The 24,690-nt window shown below is 40.1% G+C and overlaps 1 protein-coding gene and 1 long non-coding RNA gene across 8 annotated transcripts in view; one reads left to right on the forward strand and one right to left on the reverse strand.

The window, feature by feature from the left end:
* Window positions 1-12,640, forward strand: part of SLC16A12 (solute carrier family 16 member 12) — a 90,500-nt gene extending 77,860 nt beyond the window's left edge. For all 7 annotated transcript variants that reach the window (XM_079138250.1, XM_079138249.1, XM_079138248.1 and 4 more), the window contains 4 exons: window positions 1,322-1,465; window positions 3,055-3,634; window positions 5,550-5,809; window positions 8,948-12,640. In XM_079138250.1, coding sequence (XP_078994376.1) covers window positions 1,322-1,465; window positions 3,055-3,634; window positions 5,550-5,809; window positions 8,948-9,210 — 1,247 coding nt within the window. In that variant the 3' untranslated portion in view covers window positions 9,211-12,640. The remainder of the gene's footprint in view (window positions 1-1,321; window positions 1,466-3,054; window positions 3,635-5,549; window positions 5,810-8,947) is intronic.
* The window catches only part of LOC306660140, a 292,372-nt gene that overhangs the window by 56,866 nt on the left and 210,816 nt on the right, over window positions 1-24,690 (reverse strand). The window lies entirely within an intron of this gene.

The raw sequence follows: 24,690 nt of genomic DNA on the forward strand, positions 1-24,690 counted from the left end.
TGATGAACAGAGAAATGAACCTTATTCATTGAGAGTTTGTGTGTGTGTGTGTGTGTGTAAGAATAAATTTTGGTATAAATTTTGTCACTTTCCAGCAAACACAGTAGGGCAACCTTGAGAATTCTGTATGTTCTTGGGAGCTTTGCTCATTCCTGCTCTCCAAGGGTTATATATACCGCTGGCCATGGATTTAATTAGATAAGAGACACTGTGCTGATGTCTGAGTCTACATGGACATTGAAGTCCACCCCCTATTTAAACCTGCTCAATAAAGAAATGGTCATATAATACAGCTACCCAGAGCATCTGCTCTTTCTGATTTTGTTCTTGGAGTACTGGTATCTGCATGAATTTTTCTTCAGAAAACAATTCACCCAGGTTCCCTACCCACCACTCTTGCCATTGTCTGGGACCCAGACCCAAGGAGTTATAGAATGAAATATTGGCACACTCAAAGTCCGTTGCCCTAAGCTGTATTTCTTGGTGACTGTAGGCAGCCATATCTCTCTCTTTTGGCCCCATACAGTTTTAACTAATATTCTATAAGCCTTGAGGGCAACATCATTCAGATACACTGGCAAGTGGCAGATGGAGTGAAGACAACCTGAATGTCGCCATGCATGTAAAACATTTTTCTTAGGATTTTCTGGGTTTTGACTTCGCAGTTACAGGATGGCAAGCCTGCAGGGCCTGATGGTGGGATTTATCTTGTTCACTCCCCTTGGTCTTCTGCTGTATGACATTGCTGGTTGCACAGGGCTCCCCCTTTCCTTCTCCACCAATTAACTGTCATCATCATTGATGATGGTATATGACCAATACTACACCAAAGATCCTTGTTCAAGTGACATGTAATTTAAGAAAAGAGTTGATTCACTGTTTAAGAACACCCTATGGTCCTGGGATTATGGCTGTAATGGAATGAAGATGAGGAAGAGGTACTGAAATGCAAGGCGGGTCACTTGAGTTTTATACTAGCTCAGTTGCTTATTCTCTGTATGATCATGGACAGATCAGGTCTCTCTAGACCTCAGTTTCCAAAGCTGTAACTCAGTGAGGTGGGCTTGATGCTTTGAAGGTCGATTGTTGGGGTTGCCATTGCAGCTTAGTGGTACAGTACTCAACTAGCATGTGTGAGGTACCGGGTTTGATCCTTAGCACCACATAAAAATAAATAAAATAAAGGTATAAAAATATTTTATCTGTTTAAAAATTAATAAATAAAGGATGATTGTTCTTTGCCCTGCCAATGCAACGCCACAGCCTTCTCACAGGGTCCACAAGACCTTTCAGTTGACCCTCTTTTTTATTGTTTTTGAAGCTCCACTTGGGAGTGTTGTCAGTAACCATTTGTCCTGTCAAGTGGGAATCATGCTGGGTGGCTTGCTTGCATCTACTGGTTTCATCCTGGGCTCATTTGCCACCAGCCTGAAGCATCTCTACCTCACTCTGGGAGTTCTTACAGGTAAGGCACTTTGTACTACTCATTCACCCCGTGCCATTCAGGTGTTGCCAAGCATACAACAGAGCAGTGATTTATAAAATATTCATTATGTTAGATGCACAATTTAGCTAACCTAGCTTATGTCTGTCTACCTAGTAGTTGGGAGTTGGAAATGCTATTTCCCTACCCTAATGAAAATATATAACCACCTTAAGTCAGCCATATGATTAAAGTAACTATTACTTTTCTCTTCAGCATTAGTGTATGGCTGAGGTTCTGTATACAGAAAAAATGAGATATCACGCAGCACAATATAAGTTTTCAGCAATGGTCATTCCCCTAATTTCTTTGCCAACACATTAAAATACTATCCGTGTTTAACCTGAGTTGCCTTTGCTTTATAATGAATATCATTATCCGGTAAGCAGGAGTTACCAATTTAAAAAAGAAAGCCCCTTGTGAATATTTTCTATATTACACATTCTCAATGTTATGCTATTATCATGAGTTCCATGCAAAGAGAAGCAGCATATGTACATTCTATAAATCACACTTAAAGGGACTGTGTCGAATCAAGACAGGGCTGGTTGGTGGAACTGGAGTAGCAGTTTGCTCATCATTCAGAAGAGTGTGGAGAGTAGTACCCACTCCTGTCTGGGTCCTGTGCATGGATCAGGCCAATAAAGGATGTAACCTTCACAGGAGGTCGTAAATCAAGCTAAATAAGATACATCCATGCCTAGTAACCTGAAGGGCCTGACTACAAAATGATCCAAAATCTCAGTTTACCAGGGATTGTCCTGGTTTTAGCACTAAAAGTCCCACATCCTGAAACCCCTCAGTCTAGGCAACTCTAGATTGCTGACTGCCCTGCACTGCAGACAGAAACAGATCTGAAGGTGTTTCTTCTTTCCCTTCTCTGACATTCTAGATGCTGTGAAATCCAGGCTTAAGGTACTACTCATTTTGGGGGGCTTTGCTTTGAAACTCTGTGTTTGTGGTGCCTTGATGTGGCCAATTACTCTTAAAGAGGACTATTAAAGTCCAGATTTTCTTAATTTAAAAAGTGACAGAAGCTGAAAACCTTTAGAAAACTCTCCGAACTGTCAACATTTTTCTGCTGACTTTAAGGGATATTTTCAGATTGCTATGTTCATCTATGAAGTTGGCTTGATGTTTCCTGACTATGTGAAATTACTCTAGAACTTTGATGGAGTCCTATATGTTATTTCAATCCAAATTCCAGAATGGCCCAGATTATCAGTGTTGCATCTTCATAGGCAGTGAGGAGGCAATTACCCAGACAATGTATGGCACCATCCAGATTTTCTCATGAATTCCAGCTTAGTATGTATAATGATTTTTAAATTTCTTCATTTAATGTTAGGCTATTTTTTCTTAAGAGCATTCTTCCTAAGAAGAAAGTAATACATATTCTTTATTTTTAAAACTGTGGGTGACTGGTGAGGGGAGACTTAGCTTGGTGTACAAAACTGTTTTTAAAGGGTTTCGCAGAGGTGTAATTCTCTTTAATCCAGCTCTTCAGAGATGGCTTCTTCCACGGGCCTGCTCACGGGGTTCCCGCACTCACAGAATTCTCTTTTTCCCAGGTCTTGGATTTGCACTTTGTTACTCTCCAGCAATTGCCATGGTTGGCAAGTATTTCAGCAGACGGAAAGCCCTTGCTTATGGGATTGCCATGTCGGGGAGTGGCATAGGCACCTTCATCCTGGCTCCTGTGGTTCAGCTCCTTATTGAACAGTTTTCCTGGCGGGGAGCACTGCTCATTCTCGGGGGCTTCGTTTTGAATCTCTGTGTTTGTGGTGCCTTGATGCGGCCAATTACTCTTAAAGAGGATCATTCAAGTCAAGAGCAGAACCGTGTCTGTCGAACTCAGAAAGAAGACTGTAAGCGGGCATCTCCCTATTCACCTTTGACCAAAGAATGGGCGCAGACTTGCCTGTGTTGCTCTTTGCAGCAGGAATACAGTTTTTTACTGATGCCAGACTTTGTTGTGTTAGCCATCTCTGTTCTGTTTATGGCTTACGGCTGCAGCCCTCTCTTTGTGTACTTGGTGCCTTATGCTTTGAGTGTCGGAGTGAGTCACCAGCAAGCTGCTTTTCTTATGTCCATACTTGGGGTGATTGACATTATTGGCAATATCACATTTGGATGGCTAACCGACAGAAGGTAAAATCCATGAAAACACAATCGGGTTCCCCACTAAGGGACCTTGAACCTTGAATTTCCTCTCACCCCCTTACCCTATAGAATGCCTAAGGTCTGAAAAAGTTTAGGAAGTCCTTGGTCTTTGAAGGCCACTCTCTAGACCAGGAGTTAGCAAACATCTTTTGGGTTTGTGGGCCACATGGTTTTTAGCACAGCTACTCAATCTGGTGTTGTAGCACAAAAGCAGCCACAGACAATATGTTAATGATTAAGAGTAGCTGTGTTCTGATGAGACTTTATTAAGGCACACTGAAATTAGACTTTCTCTCATAATTTTTACATGTCACAAAATATCATTCTTTTGATTTTTCCAATTATTTTTTAAGTGGAAAAATCATTCTTGGTTGACAGATAGTCCAAAAACAGGTGGCATGCTGGATCTAGCCCTAATTTCCCCACTCTTGTTCTAGATGCTTTAGGATGGTGAGTCTCAGTTGTCGAAGCCAAAGGTAACTACAAGTTCTTGCAATATATTTAATTCCATCCCAAGTCAAGTCAGTCCTCAAGCAAGACAACTTCTGGCTGGTATTATGGGTTTAGTTTCTTTTTAAGTACCCTGGAGATTGACTGGCAATGGAAAGAAGAGCAGAATTCAGGCAGGAGGGCCAGATACCATAATAATCCATTATCTGTAGCCATATATTTATGTTTGACAGTGAAAATAGTGAGTAGTTCCATCATATTATAGGCTTAGAAACAAAAGTGATAAGAAATCTACCAAGTAGTTTCTTCAGCAAATGCTCATCTGTTTTGATTGAAGCGTGTGGTTATGCATGTCTCCTAAATGAGGGACTCATACTTAAATTATGACCTGGGAGAGCTACGCGTCATGCAGCTTCTCACAAGTTATGTCTTTGGTAATTAATCAGGTTCCAACTGCCATTCTCCAGTGTTATGGATACAATATTTAGAAGTAATTCCAGTTTTTTTGTGGTGCTGGAAATCAAACCAAGGTGCACCTGCTAAGCAAGTGCTCTATCACTGAGCTACACCTCCAGACCCACATTTTTAACTAAGGAGGAAGGAGAGAAGAAAGGGAAATCTATCTGCACAATTGAGTAATTCGGTGAGAAGCAGCCAGTTGTAGGTCTGCAGGAGGGATCTCTAGTCTGAGATGTGTAAGGCCTTAGTTCTTGTTCCAGCTCTGACTTTATTAGTCCTGTGGCCCAGGGAAAATCACCTAACTCTCAGATCCTCAAGGGTCTTCATGTCAAATAGACCCGTGCAATATTTACCGGTCAACCTCATACATACCATTTTGCGAGGCTCAAATAAGGCTGTAGGGGGAAAAATGTTTATAAAGCATAAACTTCTAGAGCTGGCATTTTAAGAGTCTTTGAAATAATTGGTGTTTGTGAATGGACTTGGAGTTACAGAGGGAAAGCAAAATTGGCAGTTCCACTGGAAAAGTCTTGAATTAAGACTTGGTCCTGGTGCAAGACCTTCAGTTCATTTTAATGTCTTCATATTTTAATTTCCCCTTTGTATAGCCACTTGAGTTATATATAGATATTAATGGATAACATATCTAAAGCATCTAATATGGTAGATGGCAAAAAAAAAATAAATGAGAAGGCTACCTATTTCTCATTTTATAGTGAAAGAATTTGAGGTTGAGTTAGGCAGGCAGTGGGTGATAAAACTGGTTTCCATCTTCCACCTTCCTTATTTTATAGCACACATTCTTTCTACCAGACTGTGCTTCCTGGGAAGATAGGTTGCTATATTTGCACACATCAAAAGAAAGATAGGAACGTGTCCTGGGGAAGCCATCCGTGTAAATGACTGCAATGCTTACTGCTGCATGGCCATGGTTCTAAAACTTCTAGGTAGCACCTGGACATCCTGCACTCATTCTTGTTTTTCAAATCCACAGGTGTCTGAAGAATTACCGGTATGTTTGCTACCTCTTTGCTGTGGGCCTAGATGGGCTCTGCTATCTCTGCCTTCCAATGCTTCGAAGTCTCCCTCTCCTGGTGCCTTTCTCTTGTACCTTTGGCTATTTTGATGGAGCCTACGTGACCTTGATCCCAGTAGTGACTGCAGAAATAGTAGGGACGACCTCTTTGTCATCAGCACTGGGCGTGGTGTACTTCCTTCACGCGGTGCCGTACTTGGTGAGCCCACCCATCGCAGGTAAGTGTTCAGAGATCCCCCGACCACTTTTGTCATATCAATTGCACAGAGTGAACCACCCCACCACACACACACACACACAGATGATTAGGACTGTAAGAGAGTTGGGGAAGAGTGAAAGAGAACAGGGATGCAGGAACCACCCAGAACATCATGGTCTGACCCACATTCTTGCTTGATAATCTTTTTTCCAACCACATGGGAACTTTAGCCTTCCTGGAAAGAAAAAATCCCACATGAGCATCTGGGTTCCATTCCATACTAACCATGGGAGCAATGCAATGGAATGGAGCAGCTGTTCAGAATTCTGGTGGGAGTATAGGATTCCAACAGGGGGCAGCGAGGGAGAAATGACAAGTGATCATGGCATAGTGGGGTGTTTGGAGTGCCAGGCAAAGAAGCTGGGCTCTATGTATTTCAGAGACTGTGGACAGTATTAATGTTTTTGTGCACAGGGTAATGGTAAAAAGGATATTTTAGAAAAATGTGATCCAGAAAAACTGGCTCAGTGATAGTATATATATATTTCTTTTGCAGTTCTGGGAATTGAACCCAGGGTCTTATGCTAGCAAGGCAAACACCCTACCAACTGAGTTATATCCCCAGCCCTGACCTGGTGATTTAGGACAGAGATAGTTAAGATTCCATTTTAATAGTTCAAGAACAAACTGATAAAGGTCTAAACTAGTGTTGCTGCAGGAGAAATGGAAATGAACTCTAGGGACAAGGAAGAGACTTTTGAAAAAAAAAAAAAAAATGAACTGAATTTGGCATGGGGGGGCGAAGGAGAGAAGGAAGTCAAAAATGACTTAGAAAATAATGTCATGATTGAAAGTCATAGGAGAATTGGAGACAATGGCTTTACTTGAAAAATAATGAATTTAAAGTTGAGATGTATTGAGATATCTGAAATAAACAGGTGAAGATTTTTTCAGGAGTTGTTTAAGGATAAAATATGCACTTTAGAGAAAGATGAGATTTGGATATACAGATCTGGAATCATCAGGTAAAGTGTCTAGACTGTTTTGTAAAGCTGTAAAATGCTGACTGGGTATAGTGGCACATGCCTATAATCCCAGTAGCGTGGGAAACTGAAGCAGGAGGATGGAAGGTTCAAAGCCAGATGCAGAACTTAGTGAGACTCTAAGCAACTTAGCAAGACCCTATTTCAAAATAAAAATTTTTAGAAAGGGGCTGGGGATGTGGTTCAGTGGTTAAGCACCCCTGGATTCAATCCCTGGTCCAAAAAAAAAAAAAAAAAAAAAAGTTGTAAAATGCTATAGAAACTTGAAGCATGATCAAACAAATAATTCCACAAACACTTATTGCATGCATTAAACAAGTAATTCAACAAATATTTATTGCTTTTGTAACCAGCATGGTGTTTTGTACTGGTGATTCAGCAGCAAACTGGTAAGAACCTGTTTCTTCTTTCTGGAGCATGTGGTGTAGACCAGTGATTCTGGGACTCCTGCATCCAGATTTCCTAATACCCTTGTCAAAATGCAGATTCTTTGACCTTTCCACCTAAGATCTGAATCTTTTGGGATAAATTCCAAGAATCTACATTTTCAACCAGTTTTCTTATGATGTTCACGTGCACTTAAGGTCAAAAGTAACTGGTTCCTATTATTGCCTGTCTAAATTAAAACCAAGAGTGAACAAGATAGGCAAGAGGGAAAGGATCCAAATACTTGCCTAGGTAAAAGCAAGGGAGTTTCTTCAAGAAGGCAGAATTTCTACTATTAGGTGCTATTAAGACAACCCAGTTTAAGATTATTTCCAAACTCCAGCAAGTGCTAAGGCAGCAAGCTAGGACAGCTGCTGGACTGTCCCAGGTGACAGTTCCTCATCAGTCTAAACTCCATGATGTGGGATTCTGTGTTTAGTGCTTCATTTTTGGAAACTGTCCCCCAAATATTCCCATGTCCTCCCTCCAAAGCTAATTTTTAGGGCTTACCAACTTCTAGGAACAGTGTAATTCTGTTACACATCACAAGACACCAATTAAATTGGGATTCCTGGATATTTTTTTTTCCAAATTCAGGCAAAGCAGATATTATACACATTAATGGAAGTTATAGGATTAAGATGTGAATTTCTATTATAATACTTTTCTTATTTATTCACCTTTAAATGAGAACTCTCTACTAAGTCTCTTCCATTTGGTGCTACAGAAATGCATGTGTAAATCAGGTGAAAACTAAAATATTTTAGAATAGTTGAATCATAGAAAACTTTGTAGGACATGAAACAATTTCTACATGCCATTTTTGACTAGTAGATTTGAGGTGGGTGAAAGGAGAAACTGAATACTTCTCTGGTAGATTTCTTGGCATGTAAGCCAAATTTGGAGGAATTTAAAAAAATTTCATTAATCACAAAATAATTATCTACCACAGTCCAATTTTATCACACTTATTCTCTGATCATTTTGGTCCATATTTTGGATATCATACACCTTGGTTTTCCTCCAAAACTTTAAACCTGGATAGATGTTGAGATTAATTTATTGGAACAAGAGATAAAGGAAGTAAAACCTGTGTTTACAAAACCTTCATGTACACCTTCAAAAGTATGCTTTTGCAACATCTATAATGGCCCAAAATTCCAATTTTCAAACTGGATGAGACATAATTGCATTTGGATCCAAATTAAAATTTGGATACTGCTTCACAGCCTGTGATATTATTTAAGATAGTCATGGGAGCTGGAAATACTAATAACACTTTATGTAATTATATTTTTTTAACACCCTGAATTATCCCAGCTTCCATAATTTGAATGATGTTGAAAGTCACAGGACATGCAATAAAAACTTAATTTTTTATCTTTTCTACCAGATTTACTGGGTTTACTAATAATGCTTACTGTGTGATTACTAAGTACATAACATCATTCCAAATACCTCACTTAATAACAACAACCAATTCATTTTTAGAAGTTGCCTAAAAAATAGAATGTATTTCTCCGTTGCTGCACAATATTTTTAGGCGATCTGCTTTTTGTCTCAACATTATAATGGTGGCACTAGCGATCTATTATTATTATCCTTGCAGATTATTAGATTTGAGAGTGGGTAAGAATGGTGATTGAATTTTCAACTCAACCATGTACTTCTGCTGTTGTGTGTTGCAGGATGGCTGGTGGATACGACCGGAAGCTATACAGCAGCATTCCTTCTCTGTGGATTTTCAATGATCTTTAGTTCTGTGTTGCTTGGCTTTGCCAGACTTGTGAAGAGGATGAAAAGAACCCAGCTGCAGTTCCTTGCCAAAGAATCTGATCCCAAGCTGCAGCTATGGACCAATGGATCGGTGGCTTATTCTGTAGCAAGAGAATTAGATCAGAAAGATGGGGATTCTGTGGCTACAGTAGTGCCTGGTTACAACCTCACATGACCAATGGCATTCAGCCTGGGAATCTTCAGGGCTGATGGAGAAGAGCCACCAGACTGGGCATATTTCTGAAGCATTTTATTTTGGCAGAAGTATTGCCTTCTAGGGAAATCATTACTATTGTTTTGTTAACATATTTATAAGGGAAAATAGAAAATAATAAAGAAAGCTGGACTAGCCTAGAGTTTCTTCATTTGGAATTTGGACTTGTAATATTGCTTCATGGGAAATGGAAGGACAGTTGATGCAGTCAGCTGTGTTAAGGGTAGTTCCAAGGCATAGCAAAAGCAGGTGACCTAGCAGTAGCACTGTAACCCCCAACTCCTGCTCCCCCATTTTCCATTCTCAGAAGGCAAACAAACATTGACACATGGGGTTGTTTACCCTGTACAGTTTGCAGAGGGGGTCATCTTGGGTGTGTTGGTGAAGAGTGAAAATGCCAATCCTTTTCCTTGGTGGAGTTCCTTATTAGGGTTTTCAAACAGGGTGGTTGAAGAATACTTGACATTCTTCCAAAGGTAATGATTAATGTAAAAAGAGACCCACTCCCCACAGCCCTTTCTTAATCTTCTAGCTATCCCTTGCCTCTGCCAACGGGTAGTAGATACCACTTTGAGAATCCAAAGAATCATGAAATGCCATGGTTGGAATGGATCTTAAAGGGTAGCTGATTAAGATCTGTTTGAAATTGTCTGCTTGAAATGGAAAGCTCTTTTCCTAAGACTGTGTCCCAGGCACATGCCTCTGTTACTGTCACACACTTAACTGTGAATTCAGGAGGATCTATGGAGTCACAGAGCAGCCTCTCCATCTTTCCTGAAATGTTAATGATGTCAAAACTTCCCACTTTTTTTCTTCAGGGAAAAAACCCAAAATGTTCATTTAAACTGCAGACACATTTCTGCTAGAAACAGAACAATGTTGGCGGTATTCCACCTGAGCAGGAATTGAATTATTGAATCAGCAGGTCTCTGGTGAGCGTTTTCTTTGCTGATCAGACATTAGGTTCATCATTACCCAAAAGAGGACTTGGGGGATTTAAACTGAAAAATATTACCCTGGAGATATTCTGAAGGTGAGATTCCTTTCCTCCTGTGTGTGTTCTTGGTACAATGCCTAGTGCCTTTCATCTCTTTATGGATAATAACTAGAAACCTAACCCAGTGGATTATACTAGTTTATTAATTTCTCAACTACCCCACTATTCTGTGCTTTGTGATCATTTCTCAGTTTTCAGACTGAAGAAGAAGGGTATGGAGAGAGAAGAGAAAGGCCAGGTCCCCTGGCTTTTCTACAACTGTTTGAAATTCACAGTTATAATCTCGAATCCCAAATAATGTCAGCTCTGTAAACAAGGACAATAGTTGCATAATTACAATGGGGTTTTATTTATTCAAGAATTTAAAATCCAAACTTCAAGAAAATATTTTGACTCCTAAGACCATTTAGCCCACTCTCCCTCAAGAAGCCTCACAAATGACCTGCCAGGAGTAGAGGGATTAAAAACAAAGCAAGAAGGAAGATGCGAGGTTGGCTAAAGAGTCCTTGCTTATAACCGGATTATTTCACAAAAATTAATTGTTAATGTATTGCTTGCAGAATGAGATACTGGCTTGATTTAAAATTTCATAATTGGTTTTCAAAGAGAAATTTGAATGTTGTCTGTTATCTCTTTCTTGAATGTTGTTTGAGAATTGAGTTTTGAATCCATGTACTGTGTCATTTGAAATTTTAAAAAATGTTGGGGAGAAATCTGTAAAAATTCAAAGTTAAAATAAAGTTATGTATGTTTGGAATAGCACTTTACCCTAAATGTCACTTCTTGAATCTTCAAGCCAAATATTTTTAAAAATATAAGTAGCTATAAATATTCTTAGATATATTTTTTCATAGTGATCACAGTAAAGTTTTTTTTTTATGTGCTTCTGCAATGTAATTTCTCTAAAGTATTTATGTAAAAGGAGGACAATGAGAGGTTTTAAAGATTTGTGTAAAAATATTTGGGATATTGTGACTTTGTACATGCATAAAATTTGCATTTTACTTTCTCTCTTGGAGCAGAATTTTCAGAAAACCAGTAAGAAAAAAGTAGATCTTAGAGTCCATAATTTTGCCATCTGCTCAGAATTTTACTCTATATTTTCCATATGCTTATATGGCTTGTTTCAAAATTGAAGAATTCATGGGAATGATGTATTTTATGAAATCAAGAACAAAATTTTAGTAGAATGATTCTACATCTTAAATATTTCTTTATACCATTGTAAGTTTTACTTTTTGTAATTGACTGAGTAGAAAAGCAGAAGAAATTATCTACTTTAATTTAGTTGTGCTGTACCATTGGACCCTTTGTTCAGATTATAATTTCACTAATAAATCAGATATGTATGCTAATATTGTCCTATTTCAAATAAAATGAGTCTATAGTCATATGCTTGGAACAATTTTTTCCTTAGACAACAGGTTTGGACAGGGTGGTGAGTGGGCCTCTCTGGCAATGCTAAGACGTAGCTAAGAGGATCTACAAAACCTTTATTGAGTACTTCTGCTGTGCTAGCTACTTTCCTGGGTCCTATGCATTGTCTCATTTAATCCCTACATTCACCTATATCATCACAGTTTTATAGATGGTAACTGAGGCACCAGGTCCCACAAGTCAGTAGTCATTGCACTCCGGCGCCTTCAGTTGAGATCCTGTAACACTGGATATTGTCCGATGCCCTTTGTGCCTACTCGGATCATCTTATGTGAGTTTAAGAAGCCATTTTGAAGTAGGCCCTCCCTTGGGCAGATAAGATTTTTTTGCATTATGCTTCAACTTTCCAATCAGCACAGAAGGGAAGATTCTAGACTGGAAATTCCAAAGACTTTTCCCAAGATGTCTCATCAAAAACACTACTTCCAACTTAGTGGTTTAATTTGCTGGTGGCTGATTCAGGCTTTTCTTTGGGAGCACTGGGGGCAGGGGGTAGAGAGACTGGGGAGAATACTTTGTCCCCAAAGTGAGTTCCACCTTCCTAGTGACCTAAGTCATGCCTTCCCGGCCAGCAGAGGGCTCTTTCTGAAGTGCCTGCACCATTGCCAGTGTCTGTTTGGCACCCACCTTCCTGGTTCTGATGGATCTAATTCTGAAAGTATTTACTGAAATGAAATAGTATGAATTCAGGGTAGATAGCAGAGTTTCTCTTCTTATGCTTCAAAGTTTGAGTCTTTTTAATGTTTTTAACTCCACCAAACAATATATTTTTATACCTGTTACCAGAGCAGCAATCAGTTCATCGGTGACAGTGACTGGAGTTTTGTCCCACAGTACAGAAAAGTATTTGGAGGCAGGAGTGGGTATTAAATAATGATATAAAGAATGACATTTTAAACAGAATACCTCATTAAAGAACATTCCAGACATGCAAGAGTAAAAACATTAAAGAACATTCCAGACATATGCAAGAGAAAAAAAAAAAATTAAAAATGAACTCAATGTGCCCATCCCACAGCAGCTCCAATTCCCTACCCATTATCCTCCCCTTTGAGGAGACAGTTTGAAATATATTAACATGTTGACAGAATATGCTCTCCAGAGTAACTGAAGTTGCTGCCCCGAATAACTGAACTTGGTAAGAACAACTCGTTCACATCGGCAGAGGGCATGGGTGGTTGGGATAGTGTCACCTATTAATGGGCCCCATTGCTTACAAAGCAGATTGGGAACCCTTTCTTGCATGGACTTGGAATCTGAATTGCAGGTTAAAACTTCCTCTTTCACCAACCTAAATGTCCTTCAGTTGATGAATGGATAAAGAAACTGTGGTATATATATATACAGTGGAATATTACTCAGCTATAAAGAATAATAAAATTATGGCATTTGCAGGCAAATGGATAAAATTGGAGAATATCATGCTAAGTGAGATAAGCCAATCTCAAAAAACCAAAGGACGAGTGATCTCGCTGATAAGTGGATGATGACACATAATGTGGAGTGGGAGGGGGGCAAGAATGGAGGAAGGAGGGACTGTATAGAGGGAAAAGAGAGGTGGGAGGGGTGGAGGAGAAGGAAAAAATAACAGAATGAATCAAATGTATGATTACGCAAATGGTATGCTGTTACTCCATGTACAAACAGAAACAACATGTATCCCATTTGTTTACAATAAAAATAAATTTAAAACAAAACTTCCTCTTTCACTCCTGGTGCCCCTTACAGGCTTATATACCTGAGGCTAGGATGACAATAAGGAGAAAGTGCACTCAAGGTCATTATTTCTCTCATTTATTGCTCTTAATTGTTCAAGAGTCAAGGATCTCTCTGGGGTCAAAAATCAAATAACATTATTTTCAAGGTTTTGACATTAAAAAGAATTAAAATGAGCATTATAAATGCAGTCCTTTTAAAAATTTCTCCTAAAAGTGTTACTTTCATGATAGCAAGTAAGGTCTTCTCCTGTGGAAGGAATCTAATGATGGAAGAGGGAGAGCTCACAATCCTAGGAAGAGTTTGTTTTTGCAACTGGGTCAGAGCAGAGTCTAAGTGTGGGTCTTGGTGGGGAAGAATCTGGAAATGAGAGGATGGGAGATGGGGCAGCCTCTTTATTCCAGCAGACACCAGAGACCTCTCTGTCTCTAAATGTGCCATTCCCTGCTCACACAGAGAGGGAAAAAATTCAGGTATCTAAGTGTCTAAAGTCGAAATAGGGACCAGGTGAGGCAGCACAAGCCTTAATCCTAGAGGCTCAGGAGGTTGACAGGAAGATCACAAGTTCAAGGCAGCCTCAGCAACTTAGTGAGGCCCTGTCTCAAATAAAAAACTGAAAAGGGCTGGGAATGTTGCTCAGTGGTTAAGCACCTCTGGGTTCAATCCCTGGTATCAAAATAAATAAATAAATAAAATTGAATTTAAAAAAAGTTCAAACGGGAAGGGAAAAGCCCTTTTCAGAATCACAGTACCATACAGGTTTGGCATGACCATTCAGTACCCACACTGGAATATGACTGTGTTAGTCAGTTTTCTGTCACTGTGACCAAAATACCTAGAAGAACAACTTAGAGAAGGGAAAGTTTATTTTTGGCTCACAGTTTCAGAGGTTCAGTCCATGGTCAAACTGCCTCTACTGCTCTGGACCTCAGGTGAGGCAGAATACCATGGAGGAAAGCTGCTCAGCTCCTGGTGGCTGCGAAGCAGGGAGTGACAGTGAGGAGCCAGGGACAAAATATAAACCCCAAAGGCACACCCCCAGTGACCTACTTCCTCCAGTCATGTCCCACCTGCCTACAGTTACCACCCTTTAATCTATTTGTTATGGTTTAGATATGAGGTGTCTCCCAAAAGCTCATGTGTGAGACAGTGCAAGATTTTCAAAGGGGAAATAAAGGGAGATGATTAGATTATAAGAGATGTAGCTTAAGCAGTGGATCAACCCATTTATGGATTAACTGGGCTATAACTGTAGGCAGGTACGGTATGACTGAAGGAAGTAGGTCACATTGGGTGTGACTTTGGGGTTTATATTTTGTCCATGGTGAGTGGAGCACTCTCTCTCTCTCTCTCTCTCTGCTTCCTGGCTGCCATGTCCTGAACTGCTTTCCTCTGTCACACCCTTTAGCCTCATCTTGGGCCCACAGTTACGGAGTTGGCCAACCATGGACTAAATCTCTGAAAACATATGCCAAAATACATGTTTCCTCCTCTAAATTCTGCATGTCAGGTCTTGTTCACAGTGATGCCAAGATGACTAAGACACCACTCAAATTATTAATCCATCAAATGGATTGTAAGCAATTAAGTTACAGCTCTCAGAATCTATAATCATTTCACCTTGAACATTCCTGAATAACCTAATGCATGAGTTTTGGGGGGATACCTCATATCTAAGCCATAACATTTACGTACAAGGTGGCATGGGTGTGGCTCCTGCCGTTGGGCTACATCTCCAACCCCTCTGTACACTTCAGCACTCAGTTCTACCAGTTTCACTAAGTACTAAGCCCTGGTTAGGGTCACTTTTACTTTGATCCCTATGTACCCTCACTTCTCTCTCTCTCTCTCTCTTTTTTTCTTGCAGCACTAGTGATGAGACCCCAAGGTGCTCTACTACTGAGCTCCATCCCCAAACTTTTTTAGTTTGAGACAGGGTCTCTAAGTTGCTAAGGCTGACCTTGAACTTACAATCCTCCTGTCTCAGTCGCCCAAGTCACTAGAATTACAGGCAAGTGCCACCAGGTCCAGTTCACTTCTCATCTTTTGAGCCAGAGCTTCGATGACACTTTTCTAGAGAACCCACCTTTAATCACTGCCCATAGCTAAGTTACATATCCCCCACCTGTATTATTTTTTCTCATAGCACCCTGTTTTTTTCTTCAAAGAACATGATAATTATAATTATATATTTGTGTGTTTATTTAAAAATTCCATCCTGCACTCTCTCTCATGAAACCCCACAAGTTTTCTGAGGATGGGAAGCATATTGACTTATTCACCACTGACTTCTGTGCCTGACAAATACTTGGTGAATGAATAAATGAATAAGAAGAATACATGAACAAATGAAAGGAAGAATGAATGAAAAACATGCTCTAGAGAACTGTGACACAAACCAGGGTAGGGCTGAGCAGAGAAGTCTGGGAAGTGTGTGTTTGAAGTCGCACTTGTACCTGGAACAGAAACAATAGCGTAGATATTTCTAATTCAATGGGTCTGAATAGAACACCTTGGGAGAGGTGGCACATAAACAGCAGGGGGTCTAGGGCACTGAGTATTGTAGCACAGGTTTGGGAAAGGGAATAGAGTGACAAAAAGAAGAGTTGGCAGAAAGATAAAGTAACCAAAACTTTTGATTGAGACCTGAATGTAAAAATGATACTACAAAGTACTGATAGATTTAGTTAAATAGCTCTGTGGGAAGGGAAACTGCTCTCAGAGAGCGCTGGAACACTAGGAAAAGTATCATTGCACATGCCCCAAGCAAGAAAGGATGGGGTTTTGTTTACAGGCATTGCACAGGATGTTTTTACATGAAATCTCTATTTCACAGATTGGTTCTGTAGAGAACTAGTCTCTGGAGTCTTTCCCCCAGGCCTGCAGCTGTACCCTAACTCAACTGGAAATTGCTGAAAATTAGCATGCTGGCAGGCATTTTTAAGAGTTGTTGAGCAAAGGTAAATAAACCAACAGCTATTTATTAAACACCTCTTTGCAGCCTGGCGCTATGTTATATACAGTGGGGAATTAAAAACATCCAACACCCCCCTCCATAAGCCCAAGTTTACTTTGGTAGATAGAATAAACTCAGTTTCTTAGTTTCTTCTTGGTGTCGGTTACTAAATGCTGATCTGAGCCTACGGGTGTGATACACCCTAGGGATTAGGAGAGGAAGGATTCATTATGGGCTAGAGAAAATTAAAGTGGTCTGAGGGAATTCTAAAATGCAGGGGTTGGAATCAGCCCCAACTCTTTTCAGGGGAAGAGGCTGGGAGGGGGGAAATGACGAGGGCAGTCACTTTGTGTGACAAGCTGGGAGGTTCCAGCAGACATCTGAGGCCAATGCAGAACCAAGAACAAGGTGACAAATGTGCTGGTGAGGGGGTCCACAAAGGTGTGTGGGACTTCTTGGTGTTGCTGGGATCTGGGCATTGCGTTTGGCTTCTCTCGGTTGAAAGGAGAAAATTTCAGGGCATTGAGTCATACTTTAATATTCACCTCTCTGCTCTAAATAGGAATCATTTGTAAGTCCTCTCTCTCCTAGGGTCTGGAGCTGCAAAAAGAGATAAGCTTTTAAAAACTGAGCTGTTATGCATGCAACACTGCCATCTGCTGGATTCAGGGAGATTGCTTTCTAGAAGTTGCAGGTTTGTCCAATTTTTCACCTAAGCAAGGCTGGCCTCAGCACAAACATTTAAATTTTTGCTTCCTATTCTTTCAACTCCACCCTCTGCTTGCTATCCATCCCACACAAAGCCTTTTCCTCCTGCGAAAGCACAGGCTTGTAATCCCAAGCTATCTGGGAGGCTGAGGCAGGAGGATCACATGTCCAAGACCAGCCTCCCCAACTTAGCAACTCCCGCCTCAAAAATAAAATTTTTAAAGGGGCTGGAGATACAGTAGTTCAGTGGTAGAGTGTTTGCCTAGCATGCATGAGACCCTGGGTTCAATAGCCAGTACCACAAAGAAAAAAAAATGTTGTGTTGCATTTTTCAGTATTTTTATCACCTATGTGAAGCCACAAAATTAATATGAATGACAAGTTTGTCTTGGCTAGGGGTGGCCACTGGCAAAATTTCATGAAATAATTTTTGGAACCCCTCTGCCCTCCTTGAGAGCCCAGATTTCAATCATGGGTCCCCCTTTTTATTCCCTATGATGATCCCTACAAAACTGTTAACAGATTTGATGCACATTGATAAAGAATTAAGTTAAGGTGTGAGATGCAGAATCTCAAATATATATTAAAGTGAAATTTTAGAAAAATTTTAGAAACCAATGAAATCAAGTGCTATAGGAGAGTGGATTCTGGGTCCATTTTGTATCAGGCTTATTGTGCTATATTCAGATAATGACAATTTTGGTGATTGAATTTACTTCAAAATAGGTAATTCCTACCAAATGGGGGAGTGTTATGCTGTTTATTTGCAACCACAATTCTCTTTAAAGGAAAGTGGAAATGAATAATCTTTCTGCTGAATGAAACAACTACCTGAACTTGGTTAGGCATGAGTGGGTCTGTGGCTGAGTATAAGAATAAGAGAGAAAATGAAATTGCTCTGTTTAAGAAAAATAGAGGGATATTTCTTGTTACTGAGGGGGAAGAATAGGCATAGGAATCAGGCTAGGCCCAGAGTCATGGAAATATCAAGGAATATCAAGAAATGATCAAAAATTTTTACTTTTTCCCTCCCTCTCTCTCTCCTCTCCACCCCCCTTTTTTCTTCATTTCCTGCTTTATTTCCCTTCTTCCTCAATTCCCTCCCAATACACCTCTCTTTCTCCTCTAAGAAACAGGGATTATCTAACATTAAGTTTTAAGTTGCAGGTTTCCTGCCTACTGAAACCTTCTCAATAAAGGATTTTTGCACATAATGGCCTGTAAATGGTTTTTAGTTTTGGTGTTTGGTTTGATTTTTATATTTGTTGTTTATTCCCTTTGATGAAATCACTGGAGTTAATGCACTATGCAAAAGGGAACGCTTGGAGAGAGGAAGCCCTTCTCAAGTCAAACTAAAATTTAGTGGAGTTAAAGTCTCAGAGTCACTTTCCAGAGTCGGGTTCTAGAGGCTGAAGGCAGGCCCGGGGATATTAAGAAGAAGGTTGTTCTAGCTAAATTCTGGCTACTGCATGTGTTTCAGCACTCTGCTTCCTTCCTTCCTGCTTCCCTCTTCCCCTTCCTTTCTCTCTCCCTTTCTTCCTTTTTTAAATGAAAAATATGAATCCACATGTATCATGTGCAGCAGGTTCTGCAGTATGTATGTATTGTGCAATGGCTACACGCAGGCATCTCTTTGCTTTCTTATACTGCCCTCCTCCCTGGGAGAGGTCTGATGCTGCTTGGTGTGTGCACAGGGATGCATCCTTCCTCCCACAGGCAAAGGACTAGATGTTTTAGCTTCTGAGTGTTTAATGATTCTTCAGTCTTCCATAGGTGGTTGCATCTTTTTTGTAGGAATTTATTACAAATCTCTGAATTCCAACATCCAATTCTTGAGATGGTTTCTCCCTTAGGTCGAGCCCCTTGATTTCCTAGACCATTCTCTCAGTGGCTTCAGAGCAGATTTTAATTCCAGCATCACAAACACCTAATTCCCTTTCACAGTTCTTTCCAGGAAGTTTTTGGGGCTTTGGGTAAAATAGTGTCTGGTGACCTGTGATTGTCAGAGCTCTGAATGGTCCTCTAGAATCACCTAGGATCTCTGAAAATACATGATTCTATCTGCCCTTGTCCTTCATCTCAAAGTTTATGACTATTTAGCAAGTATTATAGAGTGGTTGAGTACTAGATTCTAGAGCCAGACTTCCAGGGTTTAAATCCTTTCTTACCTCTTATTAGGTATGTGGCTTGGGCTTATTTAAGTCTCTAAATTTCAAAGTACTTATTTGCAAAAGGAAATAATAAATACAGCTTGTTTTTAGTGGCTTCATAGGATTTTGTAAGCCTAATACACATACTGCCCTTTGACAACACTTGCAGAGTTAGCTGTGATCATGCAATGTGTCCCTATCGATCGTGTGCAGTGTGCTCAGAGTCCAAACCGTGTTAAGCCATGCTGGCCCGGGGCACATCTGTGAGGCCCGAGTCCTCCCAGGAGGTGTGGCTTTCCCAAAGCTTACATTTCTCACTTTTCTTGTTTCTTTGGTTACTCTACTTAGGTGTCATCATGGAAAAAGGATATTGAGAATTCTGAAGGCAGGCCAGGGAATATTAAGAAGCCAGTTGTTCTAGCTGAATTCTGGTTATTGCATGTGTTACAGCACTCTGCTTCCTTCCCTCCTGCTTCCCTCTTCCCCTTCCTTTCTCTCTTTCTTCCTTCTTTTTAAATGAAAAATATGAGTCTACATTTATCACGTGCAACAGGTTCTGAAGTATGTATGTATTGTGCAATTGTAGAGGATCCTCCCAGTTCACAGAAGATGGGAACACATACCTGGCATTTCTATGCATGTTTCTGGCAATTAGATTCTGCTTTGTCTTTGCTTAAAGTGGAATAAACAATATGTTTAGTGAACAAATTTGTCTTAATAAATATGAAACTGCCAGAAAAGGAGGTGGTCGTAGTTAGGGTAGAACTGGGTGTGCGTGGCTTGATCCCAGGAAAAGAGAAAATTAAGGAGAGGAAATCACATTTCAGTGATCCAGGGAGGTTTGGCTAAGAAGTAGAGAGAAACAGAGAAGCTGTCACTCTGGGAGAGGAGGGGAGAAGGGTTGTTCAAGTAGAACGCTTGGTGTTAAAAGGGGAGGCTGCTAAAAATAGACTCACATGTTGTTTATAGGAAGGGAAAGAGGAAAAAGTTCAGTTTTGCTGGAGAGGCTCTCCCACCCTGCAGCAGGTGCCCATGGTGTGCTCATTTATAATGCTTTGTCATGCTGTTGTTTCAATGCGTTTGTTCCTTGCAGCTCCTGTGTTGGAAGCTTAACCTTAAAGCACTGGTGTTAAGAGGTGGGGGCCTTGAAGGAGGTGCTTAGATCATGAGGATGTGGCCTTCGTGAGGCCTTTCTCAACAGATTGAGCCCTTATAAAAAAATGGGCTCACAGCAGTGAGTTCTTTCTCTTTTCTGCTCTCTTGTCATGCAAGGAACAGAGAGCTTCTCCTCTAGAGGAGAAGCAGAGACCAGTCACTTACCTGACATTAAGTCTGCCATGCCTTGATCTTGGACTTCCCAGCCTTCAGAACTATGAGAAATAAATTTCTATTCTTTAGAAATCACCACTCAGGTATTCTGTTTTGGCAGCACAAAGGGGACTCAGACACACTCCCTTACCTCTTTTCCCTCTTTTGTTTTCCAACTCAAATATTATCAAGTGGTGTTTTGATTATGTAAATATGATTTACCCTACAGCCAGAGGCCTGATTGTATTTCTCTCACTAGGGGTGTCAGCTTGATCTAAGATCAGATTGAACATGCAAGAAATTTAGTGGGAGCAACACCTGTAAGTTAAAATGGGTCAGGAGCAGAGTGACACTGAGAGAGCTGTTTGACCATGATGCAGGTCTGTCCCCAAAGTAGGAGATACGGAAGAAAAGGAAGTTGGAACATCTTAGATTACAGTGTAGTTTTAAGGAAAATTTAACAAGGCTGAGGGAATCCTGGAGCCCCAGTTGCTTGTCCGAGGAGTCCTGCCTCCCCAGCAAAGGACCTTAGCATCCCTACCACACTGGAAGCATGACCAGATTCAGTGTGTAGCAGACAATACTCTGTTCAATTGTAATTCCTGTATTTGGAGAGCTGAGAGGTGTTCCTCATGACTGCATCAGGGTAAAAACATTATTACCTCTGAACTATTCAAAGGAGACTGCTCTAATCATCAAGGTCAAATCGATTCCAATTTCTTATACTTCACCAATTACACAAAAGCATGCTACATGTTAATGCATCTTCTGTTACCTTCTTTAACCTCCATAGTAAACATTCCACAAAAGAACCGTTCTTGGATGTAGAACAGTTCTGTGATGGAGTTGATGTCATATGATGGTGTTGTCACTTCAGGGCCAGATCAACTGTCAACTAAGGTTGAACCTGGTGTGATAAATATCACTGATTACAGGCACAAACTCCTGTCACCCAGGGAGGAGTGCTACTGACCCAGGAACTAAGAGAATCAACTATAGTCTATAAATTAGCCGTGAAGTCTTAATAAAGCCACATCGCAAGTCCAAGTCTCCATTTTCATATCCATGAACTTGATGAGAGCAGGCATTTCCTCAGGGTGCTCCTGGTTCTAAAGTTCCAGGGATCTACAATGTTCTTCTTGAACTGTGATGATTTTCATCTCACATCAATCTAGAAATAGTGACTGCGTACATTGCCTTCGAAACTGATTCACTTGATCAACTGCTCAGACTGGCTCTGCACAGAGGACAGCAAATACCTTCAAGAGCTCCATTAGTTCCATTACTTGTTACTCTGAAGCCATTTTCTGCCAGATGATTTATCATTTGTTGAAAGGGCTTCTCAGCTTTAGTGCTCAAAGAAATAGTTTCCAAGAGCACTTTCACAATTTGGACAAATTCTTTTCCTGAAGGGCAATTGCAGCTACTTCCTGGGCACACTTATCTAATAGGCAAGGAAAAGAACTTGGGCCTATATCATGGGATTGTATCAGGCTTGACAGGATGAATTTACCTAATTAGGATTTGGATTTAGGGGCTTTGAGGCAATTGGTAAGAGCAGATTTCAGAGGTAGGGCAGTATACTGTGCAATTCAACTAAAAAAACTTTTAGTAGACCTATTGTATATCAACTGCAATGAGGGATTCAAACAGATACTCAAGAGATCAAGGAGTATCCGTTTAAGCCTATTAGCCCAGTGATTTTATTATGTTTATGATTCTTACATTATAGATCATAGTCTCTCAAACTTTGCTGCACCATAGTGTCATCTCAGAAAGTTAAAAATCATGATACTTTGTTTTATGGTTTGTTAACACTTTATTTTGCAAATAAAAAATAATGTATACATGTATATGCATATATGTATATATTGTACCATAGGCAATCTCTTAGATATCCCATTATGGTTTTAATGTGCAATTCTCTAACAACTAATAATGCTGGGTATTTTTTCATATGCTTATTTACTACTTGATTATTCTATTCAATGAAATACCTGCTTATGCCTTTTGCTCATTTTTAATTGCATTATTTGTTGATTGTTGAGTTTTCCAGTCTTTGTATATTTTGTAAGTATGTGTATTGCAAAAAATAAATAAATTAATTAATTTTAAAAATCATGATGCCTGGATCACATCCTGTGCCTATTAAGTCATTCCTGAGGGTAGGGGACCCCAATGTGAGTATTTCTTTTTTTTTGTTTTTTAGCTTCTCCAGTGATTCTACTGTGCAACTGAGTTTGAGGAGCAACTTTGTATACTCTTACTACTCAAAATACAGTCAAAAGAACAGCAACATCATCACTGATTGCTTAAAGGGCAGAACCTCAGTAACCCGTGAGACCTACTGACTCAGAATCTGCCTCTTAACAAGACTGCCACATGATTTGCAAGAACACTAAAGTTTGAAAAATGCTATAGTATACAGACCACGTTTCCCAAAGGCTTTTCTATGAGCATAGCTCGTCTGCGGATTTCTAAAAACTAACTGATGAAGCACATCACCTTCTGATTCAGTGTCTGAATCTGACCCTGAATGGAGTCTTCTGAATTATGTGGAATGCATTGGAATTACTATGTGCTTTAAGGTAAGGAATAAAGCAGTTGTCTATAGTTCAAAAGGCCACAGAGAAAGGTGTGTGGGGAAGGGAGAGGAAAAGTTGACTCTGAAAATGCAATTTTTTAATATAAAAGGCTAAGGTGCTATGGGTGTGTGCACACATGTATGAGGGAATTTTTTCAGTGGGAAACTCTGGTCTTTTTTTTTTTTTTTTTTTTTTTTTTTTGGTACTGGGGATCAGATCCAGGGGCACTTTAACACTGAGCTACACCCCCAGCCCTTTATTTTTTGAGACAGGGCCTCACTAAGTGGCTGAGGCTGGCTTTGAACTTTCCATCCTCCTGCTTTAGACTCCCCAACCACTGGGGTCACAGGTGTGCACCACTGCCCCTAGCAACTCTGATAAATTTTGAAAACACTGCTCAAAGAATTTTTGAGGTAGTTTTGGGAAGGTAATCCTGGGTTAGCTCATTCTACTTCAGTTAAGTGGATCCAGAGCTGTAAGTCAGGCCTTACTCTGAGGCAATATCTTCGAGCCTCTGATTCTTCATTGTTTTATCTTGATTATTTGGTTCTCTCTCCCTTTTTATTGAGAGAACTCCCACATAACAGGGTGGGGGTGTTTTGCAATATACTGGGACTGTTGTCAACTTTCACTGGACAGATTCCCTTAGGATTTTTACTTACTCCATGTACATTAGCATACAGAACAGGTTAGGCTACCCCACCAAAGGTGTAATAGGCTAACAGTCATTTCCTTACCTGCCTAACTACTTTGGGTGTTTACAAATACAGGACCCATCCTGACATTCTGATTAAGGTCTGTGGTGGTAAGACCTGGAAATTTGATTTTGGGGGCTGGTGCTGGGGATAGAAGCAAGGGCCTAGTCATGCTAACCACATGCCCTACCACAGCTATACCCTCAGCCCTGGGAATATGATTTTTAAAAAGACTTCAAACAGTGATTCTGATTTAAGGTTAGATTTATGAACCACTGATACAATGAAAAGTAAACTATAGAATAGGTCAGATCTGATTTTAAATCCTAGGCCCACCACTCAGTAGTTATGATTTTGAGAATGTTAACATCTCTCAGCCTTGCTCTATTTATTTGAAGTGTTGAGACAGTTAAATAAGGTTAACATTTTGAAGTGCCTAACCCAGTAAATGAAAAATGCAAAACATTACCCTATGATGGTATCAGAGTGGGCCTTTTAAATCATAGTACGTGTGTGTGCACACGTGTGTAAAGAGAGAGAGAAAATCATGCACACAAATTCATCACATGGAATATTGGGTTTAGTCCCTTGATGTCCAGGTCTTCCTATGCTCACTTTTATCACCTTGAATTTGGACTCAATTTGTTCAAGGCCTGTGGACTTCAAAAAGCTGGTGGATAAGTTGGTGCTGGCTTCCCAGTTTTACTGAATGTCATAAATTTGGACACACAGCCATTTTTCGTGATTCAGACTCACGTTCACATGCTAAAATGCTTCTGGTTGTTCCACCCATTTTTTTTAAAGTTATCTAAGTCACAGTTGGCAGCCACTGCTATAATGGAAATATACCTGCTTTCCTTGCCCCACTTTCCAGGAACCAACCAGGTCC

This window comes from Sciurus vulgaris (genome assembly GCF_902686455.1).
Source record: "Sciurus vulgaris genome assembly, chromosome: 4".
NCBI lineage: Eukaryota > Metazoa > Chordata > Mammalia > Rodentia > Sciuridae > Sciurus > Sciurus vulgaris.